At 49.2% G+C, this 12170-nt stretch overlaps 1 protein-coding gene across 4 annotated transcripts in view; it reads right to left on the minus strand.

The window, feature by feature from the left end:
- Nucleotides 1-12170, minus strand: part of MGRN1 (mahogunin ring finger 1) — a 106347-nt gene that overhangs the window by 22638 nt on the left and 71539 nt on the right. For 3 of the 4 annotated variants that reach the window (XM_084641127.1, XM_084641130.1, XM_084641128.1), the window contains exons 8-9: nucleotides 8885-8932; nucleotides 356-424 (exon numbers count right to left, since the gene is read on the minus strand). In XM_084641127.1, the coding sequence (XP_084497253.1) occupies nucleotides 356-424; nucleotides 8885-8932 (117 nt within the window). The remainder of the gene's footprint in view (nucleotides 1-355; nucleotides 425-8884; nucleotides 8933-12170) is intronic. The other variant, XM_084641129.1, reaches the window with a different exon arrangement.

Below are 12170 nucleotides of genomic sequence, written 5' to 3' on the forward strand. Positions count from 1 at the left end.
AGGGAGTGCGGTGGGGGGTGGGATCAAGGACCCATTTACAGGGGAGGAAAAGGAAGACTTTTCTGGGCTGGGAAGCAGCCTGTGCAGGGCACCAGAGACAGAGCGCGCAGTAGCTGAGCCTGGCACGGCTCTTCTCGTGATGGACCGTTATTGGTATGGGCTATGGAGAGAGGTGCCCACGGAAACCCAACAGCAGCTGGTGCCTCACTCCCTCTAGCTCCTGTGAACATCAGGCACAGAGCCCATCCTCAGGCTGCCAAACAAAACCGAAGGGGACAAATTCACCACTGACTGTGGCATCACAACAGAAGGGCCTGGACTGCCATAATTAGCAGTAAGGCAACATGACCAGTACCTTTGTCTCCTGGTTGTTTTTATTCTCGATGCCATAGATCTCCTGAAGCAGGTAACTCACCCGATCCACCTAGGAAAGAAAGGGACTTCACTTAGCCTAGGAGTCATGGCTGCTCTATTTGCATTTATTCCATTTTAGTCACTTCACCTGCAACAAGGGAGAGAATGGGCTGCCAGACCCGCGCCACAGCCTAGGGCAGGGGTGAGCAAACTTTTTGGCTCGAGGGCCACACCTGGGTGGGGAAATTGTATGCAGGACCATGAATGTAGGGCTGGGGCAGGGGGTTGGGGTGCAGGAGGGGGTGCGGTGTGCAGGAAGGGGCTCAGGGCAGGGGGTTGGGGTGCAGGAGGGGGTGCGGTGTGCAGGAAGGGGCTCAGGGCAGGAGGTTGGGGTGCAGGAGGGGTGCGGCAGGGGGCTCAGGGCAAATGGGTTCGGGGTGCAGGCTCCGGCCTGGCACTGCTTACCTCGAGCAGGTCCAGGGTGGCAGTGGTGCGCAGGGGGCTAAGGCAGGCTCCCTGCCTGCCCTGGCCCTGCGTCACACCCGGAAGCGGCCAGCATGTCTGGCAGTGGCTCCTGGGGGTAGGGTGAAGCAGGCGGCTCCTCCACATGCTGCCCTTGTCTATGGGTACCACCCCCAAAACTCCCATTGGCTGCAGATCCCCATTCCCGGACAATGGGAGCTGTGGGGGGCAGTGCACGGAGCCCTCTGCCCCAGGAACGTGGTGCTGGCCGCTTCCGGGAGTAGCATGGAGCCACAGCAGGCAGAGATCCTGCCTTCGACCCACTGCGCCATGGGGCTGGCAATCCCGCAGGCCGGACTGAAAGCCCTGATGGGACAGATCCGGCCCACGGGCCATAGTTTGCCCTCCCCTGGCCTAGGGGGCGTAGCACTGCCCGTGCAGTGCTGAAGGGGAGCTGATCTACACAAACATAGCAAAGGAGCCTGGATGAGCCATGGCCCAGCAGAGCCCCTCCCTTCACCTTCACGCTGAGGAGCGGGCTTCAGACAGGGGCACCGGAAAAGGAGGGGCCAGGAGGCCATTACTGCCAGTGAGTGCAAGTGATGTGAAGGGGGAGAGGAGCGAGTGGAGGCGGGGTGAGGGCAGGGCCTTTGGGGCAGGGCCATGGTTCCGGCGTCAGCGACCCCCTCCGCTTTTAGGGAGCTTCCGTTGCCCCAGCTTCAGAACTGGCTGAGGGGCAGGGACAGAACAGGGGTTACATCAAACACAACTGATAATACTGCACTTGGCTCATAGCAGGCCTGCAACAGGTGCCTGCAACTTCCGCTGGCTTCAACGGGCGCTGCAGGACCTGGCCCCTCTCAGGATCAGGCCCTTCTTGGTGGCTTAGCTTTAATCATGGATGTCCATGCTGAACTTCAGACCCCCCTGCTCAGTTCCATATAAGAAAGGCTGGACAAACGCAGCAGCAGCAGACCTTGCTTCTGCACTGTGGCAGCCAAGTTTCCCCAGCACTTGTTACCAGCATGTGGTGTTCTGCTTGCAGATACCCACGAGTCAACAGAGCCGGAGAAACGGTTCTGTATGAGAAAGCTACTTCAGAGAGTCAGGCTCCTGGGAGAGCGCTAGGTGAGCGCAGTGAATTTACCTACAAAAGTGCTCGAGCCCTTGGGGTGTCTCCCCTTTAGGACAGTACATGGATAATTACTGGGATGGCACGTGCAAGTGCAAAGAGGCACAGCTGGCAAATCGTAACTGGGTATGGACTGTACTGCAGCTGCTATGAACCTTTGGCCTTGCCGTGTGCCCAACGCAGTGCCCCTCCACATGAAAAGCCATGGAGGAGCAGGGTCAGCAGCTAGTGCGGTGATGCCTTGGCCTAGAGCGCGTGTGCATGTAGTAACTAGGTCACAGGTTCAGTTCCCACTGCGGGAAGGCTTCTTAGGTTATGGTTTCCCACACTGGGGAGATGTGGCAGGGTGCGGGTCTGCCGCTGCATCACGAGACAGATGGGGTAAGAGGGTGCAGAGGATCTTTTCGTCTCTGTTCCAGGAAAGGGATGAGGGGGAAGACACTGAAAACTGAAGAGAGGAAGAAGGGCTCAGTGTTCAGAGCAGACCGGGGACTTGCCAGTAGGTGCTTTTACAGAGGACAGCTGGGGCAGCCACACTGGCAGGTGCAGTGCTAATCTCACCTGAGCCTTCTACGCATGGAAGCACCCTGGTAACGGACACAACCATTGATCACTGCGCTTTGTTGCAGATGCTATACAGTGAGCTCCACCAAAAAGCAAATCTCTCCTGGATCCACCCTGTGAAAAGCCCAGGGAGTGGGCGAAATGGTGGGGAGACCCTCAGTACTGCCCAGAGTGACATCCTGAAGATGGGACATGGAAACGTTTTACTGCATATCCAAAACTGACCCTTTGCCACTACTCTGCAAAGCCACCTGGAATCAGATGCTCGAACTCTCCCACCAGTCGGCCAGTTGAGTTTTCCACCTCCAGCCAATAACAAGAACTTGGTTGTTTGAAGGGCTGTGTCTGTGACTAAGAGCTTCAGTGCTGAAGAAAGCAGCACACACAGATGACACAGGCCAAGCCTAATCATATCCATCCTGCTTGCCAGTTTAAAATGCTCTGACTCATGAACCAGCAGCTTAATTCCAGTGTCTCCCCACTGAACTCAGCATGGAGCCTACATCCATGCTGGGGCTGCATTTCAAGGCAATGAGGTCAGTGGTTGGACTCTGGAGTGAAATTCTCTGCAGTGCCTCTAAGCTACAGGCTGGGAAGTTTTACAATTATTGTGTGGGAGCAGAGCGTTTATAGCTGGACATTTCAAAGAGGGCCTTGTTCCATCCTCCTGACTCCTTGGGTAATCAAGATGTACAGAGGGGGTCAGCTCCGAGGGTGCCGACGGATGGCAGCGTGGGCACTGGAATCTACCCAGGGTGATGTGTTCCCTTTATTGAAAGATCTCTAAAATAGAATGTAGGATCACATGCCAGTTAGAAATATACGAGGCTCAGTCGACGGCGAAATCCACCTCTCCGACAAGGTAGAATGCAACTCCTGCTAGAGAGACCTTTAGGTATTAATTAGTGCACTACACCCCATCTAGCCAAGAGAAACTCAGCTCAGATCATTAGCCAAAGGGCTTACAGCACTGGGTACCCAGAAGATCTCAGGGAGTAACAGGTGGTTACAGTGGTAGGGAGGGAAGGAAAGAAGTCTAATGATGGTATGAGAAAAGTTGACAATAATATACACACACTTCACTCCACTACTTTTCAGCTCATTCTACACACACGGGGAGCAGACTAATCCATGTTAATTTCTGCAGAACTCTGTGTTCTTGTAGGAACAGCTTACAGGTCTATTTTAAAAACCTGGGAACATTATGGGTGGGACTGTTTAGCTCCTAGATTTTATGAGCTGAGGAGGAAGAGACAATTAGGAAGGCAGAGAACTGTGTCAGCAAAGAGAGACAGACAAATACACACTATTTCATAGCAGGAGTGGGCTCCCATATTGTGGTAAGCTGAGAACTGTGCTGGCGGCCAGTTAAAAGGAAACAGCTCTCCATTTCAGCAGGCTAAAGTACTAAGGGAGAGCCGTGCACATGTAATGCAAGTCCATGCAGTAACCAGCATTTATTTGAATAGATCATTGCCATGTGGGCCAATACTTTACCATCAGCAAACTTGGCAAGAAGAACAGGCTGGTTTTGTGAGCTTGTGAATGCAACATTTCTTCCTGATTTAAAAAAACAAAAAAAAACAAACACACACACACACAAAACCAACCCTGAAGAGGAGACACTGCTGATTTCACTGTGCTCTGCTCCTTCACAGCCACAGGGCAGCCTCCAAGATGGCATTCTGCTCTACACTGCCTGGGAGTTCTCAAATTCAGAACAACGACCGTTGGGGATAATCCCTTTCTGGGCCTTACTTTACACACGTCAGTTAGTTTTCTGGGCTGAATTCTCTTGCTCCGTATCTTAAACCTATCGATGGGAGCTCCACGACCGGAGCGGAGACTGAGTTTTAATATAGCTAAAGGCAAAGGGAGACATCTAGCAAAGAGGAATGCAGGCCAGACCTTCTGAATGGGGGACTGTACTCTGGAAAGCAGGAACACTGAAATTTAGGGGTCAGGATTTAGGGGTCAGAGTGGACAAGCAATTGAACACGAACACCCAGTGCGAAGTTGTAGCAAAAAGAGCTAATGTGATCCTTGGATGTGTAGACAGGGGAGCAGTGAGTACAAGCAGGAGGTGATTTTAACTCTGTGTATGGCACTGGTGAGACCGATGCTGGAATACTGTGCCCAGTTCTGGTCTCTGTATTTTAAAAAGAATGTTGAAAAACTGGCCAGGATGTACAATGATTTGAGAACAGAAAAAAATGCCTTACAGTGAGAGGCATACAGAGCTCAATCTGTTTTGTTTATCCAAAAGGAGACTGAGAGGTGACTTTGTTACAGAGTCTAAGTATCTTCATGGGGAGAAAATACCGGATATGGAAGGGCTCTTGAATCTAGCAGAGAACGGCAGAACAAGACCCAGCGGCTCAAAGCTGAAGCCTGACATATTCAATGAGAAATAAGGCACATGTTTTTAAGAATGCAGGTGATTGACCTTTGAAACAAATGACCAAGGGAAATGGTGGATTCTCCATCTCCTGATGTCTTCAGATCAATGCCGACTACCTTGCTGGAAGATATGCTTTAGCCAAACACAAGTTATTGGGCTCAGTGCAGGGATAAGTGGGTGGTGTTGGTGGCCTATGATACACAGGATGTCACACTAGATGATCTAATGATCCTTTCTGACTTTAAACTCTCTGAATCCCCAATGGCCTAGAGAAGAGTATGAGCTATGGTGAACATCCGCAATTCATTCCTCTCTGTGGCCTACTGCAGATGAATGCTTTTCCCCACTGCTTGAGTTCTTAGATGAGTACGTTTACAGCAGCTTGAACTGGAGCGAGCAACTCTTGCTGTGTAGATGTCCCACAGCAGGACTTGAGACACTTTTCACACTGCTTTGACTGTGGAAAGCTCTTTTAAGGACTCATCTACACTTGAAACTCTGCAACTGTACTGCTGTAGACATTACCTAGATCAACAGAAGGGGTTCTCCCATCAGCATAGGTAATCCACCTCCCTGACAGGGGATAGTTAGGTCGATGGAAGAATTATTCTGTTGACCAATCACTGTCTACACCATGGGGTAGGTCGGCTTAACTATATCACTCAGGGGTATGGATTTTCACACCCCGAGGGATGTAGCTGGGTCAACCTAACTTTAGTATAGACCAGGCCGAAGTCAAGAAGATACCACTTTCAGCCCATCTTCCCCAGCAGTAAATGTCTAAGCCACTAACTCCCTGCTGGCTGCAGCTACAGAGGCAAAACAGACCAGCTCTGATATGGACAGCAGAGGAGCCTTATATGACAACAAGTTTCCAAGATCAGTTCCAGAGTCAAAAGTTTATTGAGAACAGCTGTTTCAAAGTAGCCATAGTCTAACTGCCTTTTGTTTTTGCCAAGTTTCCTAGTGTGGAGCCTATATTTTTCTGTACCCTATTTGCGCCCCTTTGTTGGCAACCTTTGGATATGGGATTGAAATGAGTCAGATGGAGTTCCCCTCTCCCCCATACAGGTGGCCCTTCCAGGTTATGCGGCTGCTCCCCTTGCTGTGGATCAACAGAAGTGTCAGGTTCCATATCCCATTCCAATTCCCTGAGTAACCCAGTTTCCATAGCAAGCCTTGCCTCCCCCCCCCAGTTTCAGCCTAAAGCAAAATTTGACATAGCTAGATTAGAGAAGGACTATGATAGATTTCATCCTTTGTGCAAGTCTTGTAGACGCAAGTGGGAGCCAACCCAGCCCAGAGACGATGCAGTTAGTGAATAAAGACAACAGCCCAGCCAGCTGCATCAGATGCGCCCCAGTAATAACAGTATTTACTGAGAACAAATGACCAGTGCAGAAATTAGATCACTAGCCAGATCACTGGCTGTAGAAACAGGCAAGCAAACTAAGTTACTGTTTGCACAGTGCTGGGAAGATGTCCCATGTTAAGTATTGACAGGTTTCAGAGTAACAGCCGTATTAGTCTGTATTCGCAAAAAGAAAAGGAGTACTTGTGGTACCTTAGAGACTAACCAATTTATCTGAGCATAAGCTTTCGTGAGCTACAGCTCACTTCATCAGATGCATCCGATGAAGTGAGCTGTAGCTCACGAAAGCTTATGCTCAAATAAATTGGTTAGTCTCTAAGACGTTAAGTATTATGATTATCAAAGATCAAAGACAGAGTCCACTCTTAAAGACCAACCACAACGGCAACTTATTAATGACATTCACATCAAACCAAGGCAACACATCATCTCACGTTTTAGGGGCTTTTTATCTTGCTATTTTTTCCCACCAAAAAGCACTACCTAAAAGCTACAGAGAGGCATAGTTTTTAAACCTCCCCCACCCACTGAGTTCTATCAGCCCATCAGGACAAAGCACTCTAACAGGCAATGCTCTCTCTAAAGCAGCTCAGGGAAAATGCAGCTTTATTCAAAAACTGAATATCCACATTAGAAATAAGGCACACGTCTGCCAGGGAAGTGCAAGCCCCAGCACCCAAAGTCTTAGGGAGAGCTGAGTAAGGTGCAAAAAAGAGGGAGACATGATTAAGGTGAGGGGAAAGGAAGAGATGGGTAGTTGTTCTGTGGGTGGACTGGAACAGGGGAGAGGAGAGAAACGGGTGGGTGCAGAAGTCTTTGTTCAGTGCTTAACACAATGGGGTCCTGGGCCATGACCTTAGCTCCTAGGCACAACCGCAATACACATCATAAAGGCCAGGTGGTCATCGGTCAGGGTGCCACAGAATAGATGAATTTGGTAGTGGGATAGAAAGGAAGGAATGAGTTTCCAAAATGCAGAGAACACAACAGCAGGATTTAGGAAGGGCCTGGATGGGAAGAGAAAATGAAATCTCAGACTTGACACCAATACTGCAAGCTTTGGCCATGGGAAGGGAAGCAAGGCTGCCAATGGAGACATGAGGGAGAAGGGGAAGATGATCAGGCTGGGTTTTTGCCATGCTATCAATCCTGTTGCTATGCTGCAAAGGAGTCTAACTGTAAATAACCTGCTGCTCTTTTTAAACTCCACACTACTGGTGCTTCCGATCCTCAGCATGAGATCTGCTGGACTAATTCCTCCCTGCTGAGCAGATCTGTTGAGATCACCAGCTCAATGTCACGGTGAACTCAGCCAAATTCCCACAAGGGGAGGGGCCACCATCATATAACCAGTTTAGAATAGTCTTCCAACAAGGGCACACTCCTGGGCATGAGTGGAAACTGCACATGCCCAGTCTGCTTCTGGATTGAATAGCCAGTGCATTCACCACAGCTCACTCTTTAGTCTTCTGTTACCTCAGCTGAACATCTGTGTGCTGCATCTTCTTCAAGGCCTTGCACTGCAGGTGCCCCCAAGCCACCTCACCTTATTCCTGGCAGAGAAATAGCGTCAAACTTCTCCTCCAAAGTCTGAATTCCTTGGGAACCTCGATGTCTTGTGAGTCTCCCAGCTCTCAGGATATTCCCTTCAACTCTGCTTGGAATTATGATGGCTTCAGTGTTGCTCATTCTCGCTAGGCAACATCCAAGCCAGCTCTCTCAAGTCCCTCTGCGCTGGCAGGAAGATGGACCAGGTGAGTTAACAGCTCTTCTATCTCTGCTTTCTTGCAGTTGCTCCCAGGTTTCCTTTTAGCTGCCTGTGGACCAAGCACCCTCCATTTAGATCTCCTTGGACTGCTCCCGTCACCCCAGCTGCTCCTAGGATATCACCAGCAAAAGACGTTCCTTTTCTCAGCGAATAAGGAGACTTGACACATTGTGCAGGGAGAAAACAAGTACAGAGATCCCTGCAATTAGCTAAGGCACGCAGATGTGCAAGGAAAAGAGCTAACAGTTGTGAGGAGGTGGCTAACACTGGGGTGGCCAAAAAATGGTCCACCCAGTTAGACTTCTAGAGCCTCTATCATAGAACACAGAGCTGAAGGGGCAAAGAGTAGATTCTGAGCAAGTGGCGTTTGTGCTGCCCAACATATCCAGCAACGATGCAATTCAGACAGACCTCAAACTGATGTTGATAGAGCTTAGTGAAGACATCAGGACGGTAGATATTTCTAAGGCACTTACCATTTTGATATGCCTCAATCGGCTATGGAGATCCAGGAGCACAGAATGACAGATGTTGATCTAAACACAATGCATCACTCAAGCCAATACAAAAGGTGCTACCCGTGACATTACAAGTCCCACGGCGCAATGCTGGCACCTTTTGGTTGCACAGGCCCTATCTCCACAATAAAGAAGAGGAAGGCTCCCATCTGCTCCTTAATCTAGACAAATTAGGTGCAGCCCGTGGGCTTCTGGCAATCTGCCAATGCAGCTGCCCTTTGGGCACATGGGGGCATCTCTGGGATGGCAGCAAACATCTTGGCCCAGCACATTTTTTTTCTATAAATGATATAAACAGGGACCATATACTTACAATCTGCTTCTGTTTTAAAGGCTTCACAGAGAAGCTGCCATCCACGTGCTGGTGGGGGGAAAAGACAGAGAGGTTAAACGGACTCTACGGAAATAGCCAAAGCAACAGTGCAAAGACACTCAATGCGCCATTAGTGTCCCCACACAGGGAGTGAGTGTAGAGCAGGTAGTGCACCCCAGGTCCTGAGGGTTTCTTCCCCGTGTAGACAACCCTTCGATGCTGCACCAGGAGTAGCGGGATAGCTCACGGCAGGAGGGGTAGCTCAGTGGTTTGAGCATGGGCCTGCTAAACCCAAATTTGTGAGTTCAATCCTTGAGGGGGCCATTTAGGGATCTGGGGCAAAATTGGGGATTGGTCCTGCTTTGAGCAGGGGGTAGGATTAGATGACCTCCTGAGGTTCCCTTCCAACCCTGATATTCTGTGATTCTAGTCCTTACTTTATCTATCTGAAAGTGTCACTCGAAGCATTACAGCACGAGGGGCCTCATTCCACAACCAGGCAGAGCTGTGGTTTTCTAAACATTTGCCAGCTGCACAGAGCATGTGGCAGAGAGTCAAAACGGACTTACAGATGGTCACCATGTGCTCTTGTGACTGCAAATTTAGTTAGAGCTACCGCGCTAATGGGCCACGCTTACTTAATCGACTGTAAAAGCTAGACCAGAAGAACAGAATCTACTACAGCTGCTCAGCACAAGACTCTTCAGCCACAGCTCAGCTCAATGCTCCGCAGAGCCCTTTGATTTTGTAACTGAGGCAATGTGCGCTCCAAAGTTACCATCAGCAGGGGGGAAAAAAAAGCCACAGCTTTTGCTTTGGGGAAGCAGCCATGCTGCAGAAAGGGTTGTTTGGGAGTTTGCCATCCAAGGCTTAAGTTACATTCACTGGGAGCACAAGCCAAAGGGCTGCTGTGAATCAGGAGGGGCCTCCTGATGGGATGGGGGAGACCAGTCTTATCTAGTACCTGGGTTATTTTAAGTGCATCATCTTACAGAGTGTGAAGGGAGTAAGAACATCTCCAGAGACCTAGTGACAAGAGGAATAAAAACACTTTCCCTGCAGAGTTTCACACAGCTTGTGTGGTCTCCTTACAGACCTACAGGGAAGGAAGGAATCTAAGTAAACAGAACCATTTACACTGGCACTCCCCAAAGCAGTTCTGTATTGCAGGACAACGGAAGTATGTCAAACTGACTGGTAATATGTCAAGCACCATTCAATCCAGCTTTGGGGAAGTGCACCGCAGATAAGAGGCTGTAATTACCAGGAGGAGACGGCTCCCTCTACTGAAAAACAGAAGCCAATGGAACAACTCTTAGATTTTTTTTTTTTTAAACTGAAGTTGTTTGTACATTGGCCTGTGGCCTCATGAGCAAACCACACAGGCCGCCCAAGGGGATGCAGCGAGACTAACTTTTTCTTTCAACTAAGATCCTGAAAACAAGTTCATCTGGGCCTCCAGTAGCAGGTCCTGGGCATCACCTGCATATTGATACCAGACCCAGCCGCAGGAAGCGGCGAGGACCAAAAAGTCAGAATCCCTTCAAAATGTATCTACTGCCATGCCCCCCGCTGGGTGCTACCCCAGTGCAGGAGATTGTTCTCATGCGACTCCCGCACCAAGCCAGGCGATCTGGAGAAACATCCCGCTGGTGGGACCTTATCCAAAATGGGACATTTGCCCAGTCCGTTCTCTACCAGGTGATTCCTGATTTCTGAAGCTGCCACTACACCGCTGCAGCTGCTATTGTAACGTATGGAAACTAACTAAAGACAAAGGGAGCACCTGTCCCTGGGACTAGACTCAGACCAGCAATGGGGGTCTCTCAACAGAAGGTCTGCCTGTGCCTTTGGTGTCCCTGATCTCCCTAGAGGTTTATCACAGACAGGGTTTGTTGGGACCCAGGAAGCAGCACGAGTGGCTCTAGCAGGTTTTCCATGTGGTGTGTGTGCAACCATGTAGCTCCCCCACAGCAAGACAGCAAGGTTTCATAGAATATCAGGGTTGGAAGGGACCTCAGGAGGTCATCTAGTCCAACCCCCTGCTCAAAGAGGTCTGACTACCCTACTGGGATGACACTGTTGTTTTGTGTTTGTACAAACTCTTAAGGCTTTCAGCTGCTAGAAAGGAGGACCCCATTTATGTCCTGGCATGAAGAGAAAGCAGCTAGTCTCGGCTAAAAATTCCTGCAAACTCAGTGTGTTTTACTTTGTAATTCAGGCATTTCACTATGGTTTCTGTCCTGCTACTTATCAACACCAGAGCACAGGAGAGACAGGCATCAAACATTTATTTGTGAGGCTACCACAGATTTCTAGCGAAATCTTTCTCAATGCTGCATTGAGGTGGTGCTCACCTCCCATCACCCCACCTCTGTTACCACCTCAGTACCCGCGTGTGCTAGATGGAAATGCAAACCCGCTGAATGAGTTTTGAAGCTAGGAGCTTTTAAAAAACCTGTTAAACAATTAACTGCTCTACAAGTACATCTCCAGATGCAAAAATGACACGTGAGAGCATTGACGTGGGCTAGAAAGAAGAAGAATGGATGTGAATGGGCTAATGTACAAGGGGCATGAGGGGAACTTGGCTGGTGGCAGCAGCCAGAGCTGTAATTTTGCCATCACAAGGTGAGCAGGGCAGAGAGATCAGGTAATCAAAGGGGCAACACCTACCATAATATGTCCTCCGCAACTTCACGTAACTATCAGGTTGAAGGTGTGGCCCAGACCAATGGCTCTCAACCTTTCCAGACTATGGTACCTCTCTCAGGAGTCTGATTTGTCTTGCATACCCCAAGTTTCACCTCACTTAAAAACTACAGGCGTACAAAATCAGACAAAAATATAAGTGTCCCACCCCACTATTGCTGAAAAATTGCTGACTTTCTCATTTTCACCATATCATTATAAAATAAATCAATTGGAATATAAATATTGTAGTTACATTTCAGTGGATATTATATAGAGCAGTATAAACAAGTCATTGTATGAAATTTTAGTTTGTGCTGACTTCACTAGTGCTTTTTATGTAGCTTGTAAAACTAGGCAAATATCTAGATGAGTTGATGTATCTCCTGGAAGACCTCTGCATACCCCTAATTGAGAACCACTGGCCTAGAGGAAAGAGAGCAGGGCAGGGCTCACAGACAGACAGCCACGTAAGCAGAAAGCGCCCCTCTCTTTTTGAGATTTAAAACATGAAGATGCACAGCCCAAAGCATGGTGTTTTAAGGCCCTTGCATGGCTATCTTGTCAGTCTCTAAGACACAGATTTTCTCCAGCA

This window comes from Lepidochelys olivacea, assembly GCF_965140295.1.
Source record: "Lepidochelys olivacea isolate rLepOli2 genome assembly, chromosome: 10".
In the NCBI taxonomy this organism is placed as follows: domain Eukaryota; kingdom Metazoa; phylum Chordata; order Testudines; family Cheloniidae; genus Lepidochelys; species Lepidochelys olivacea.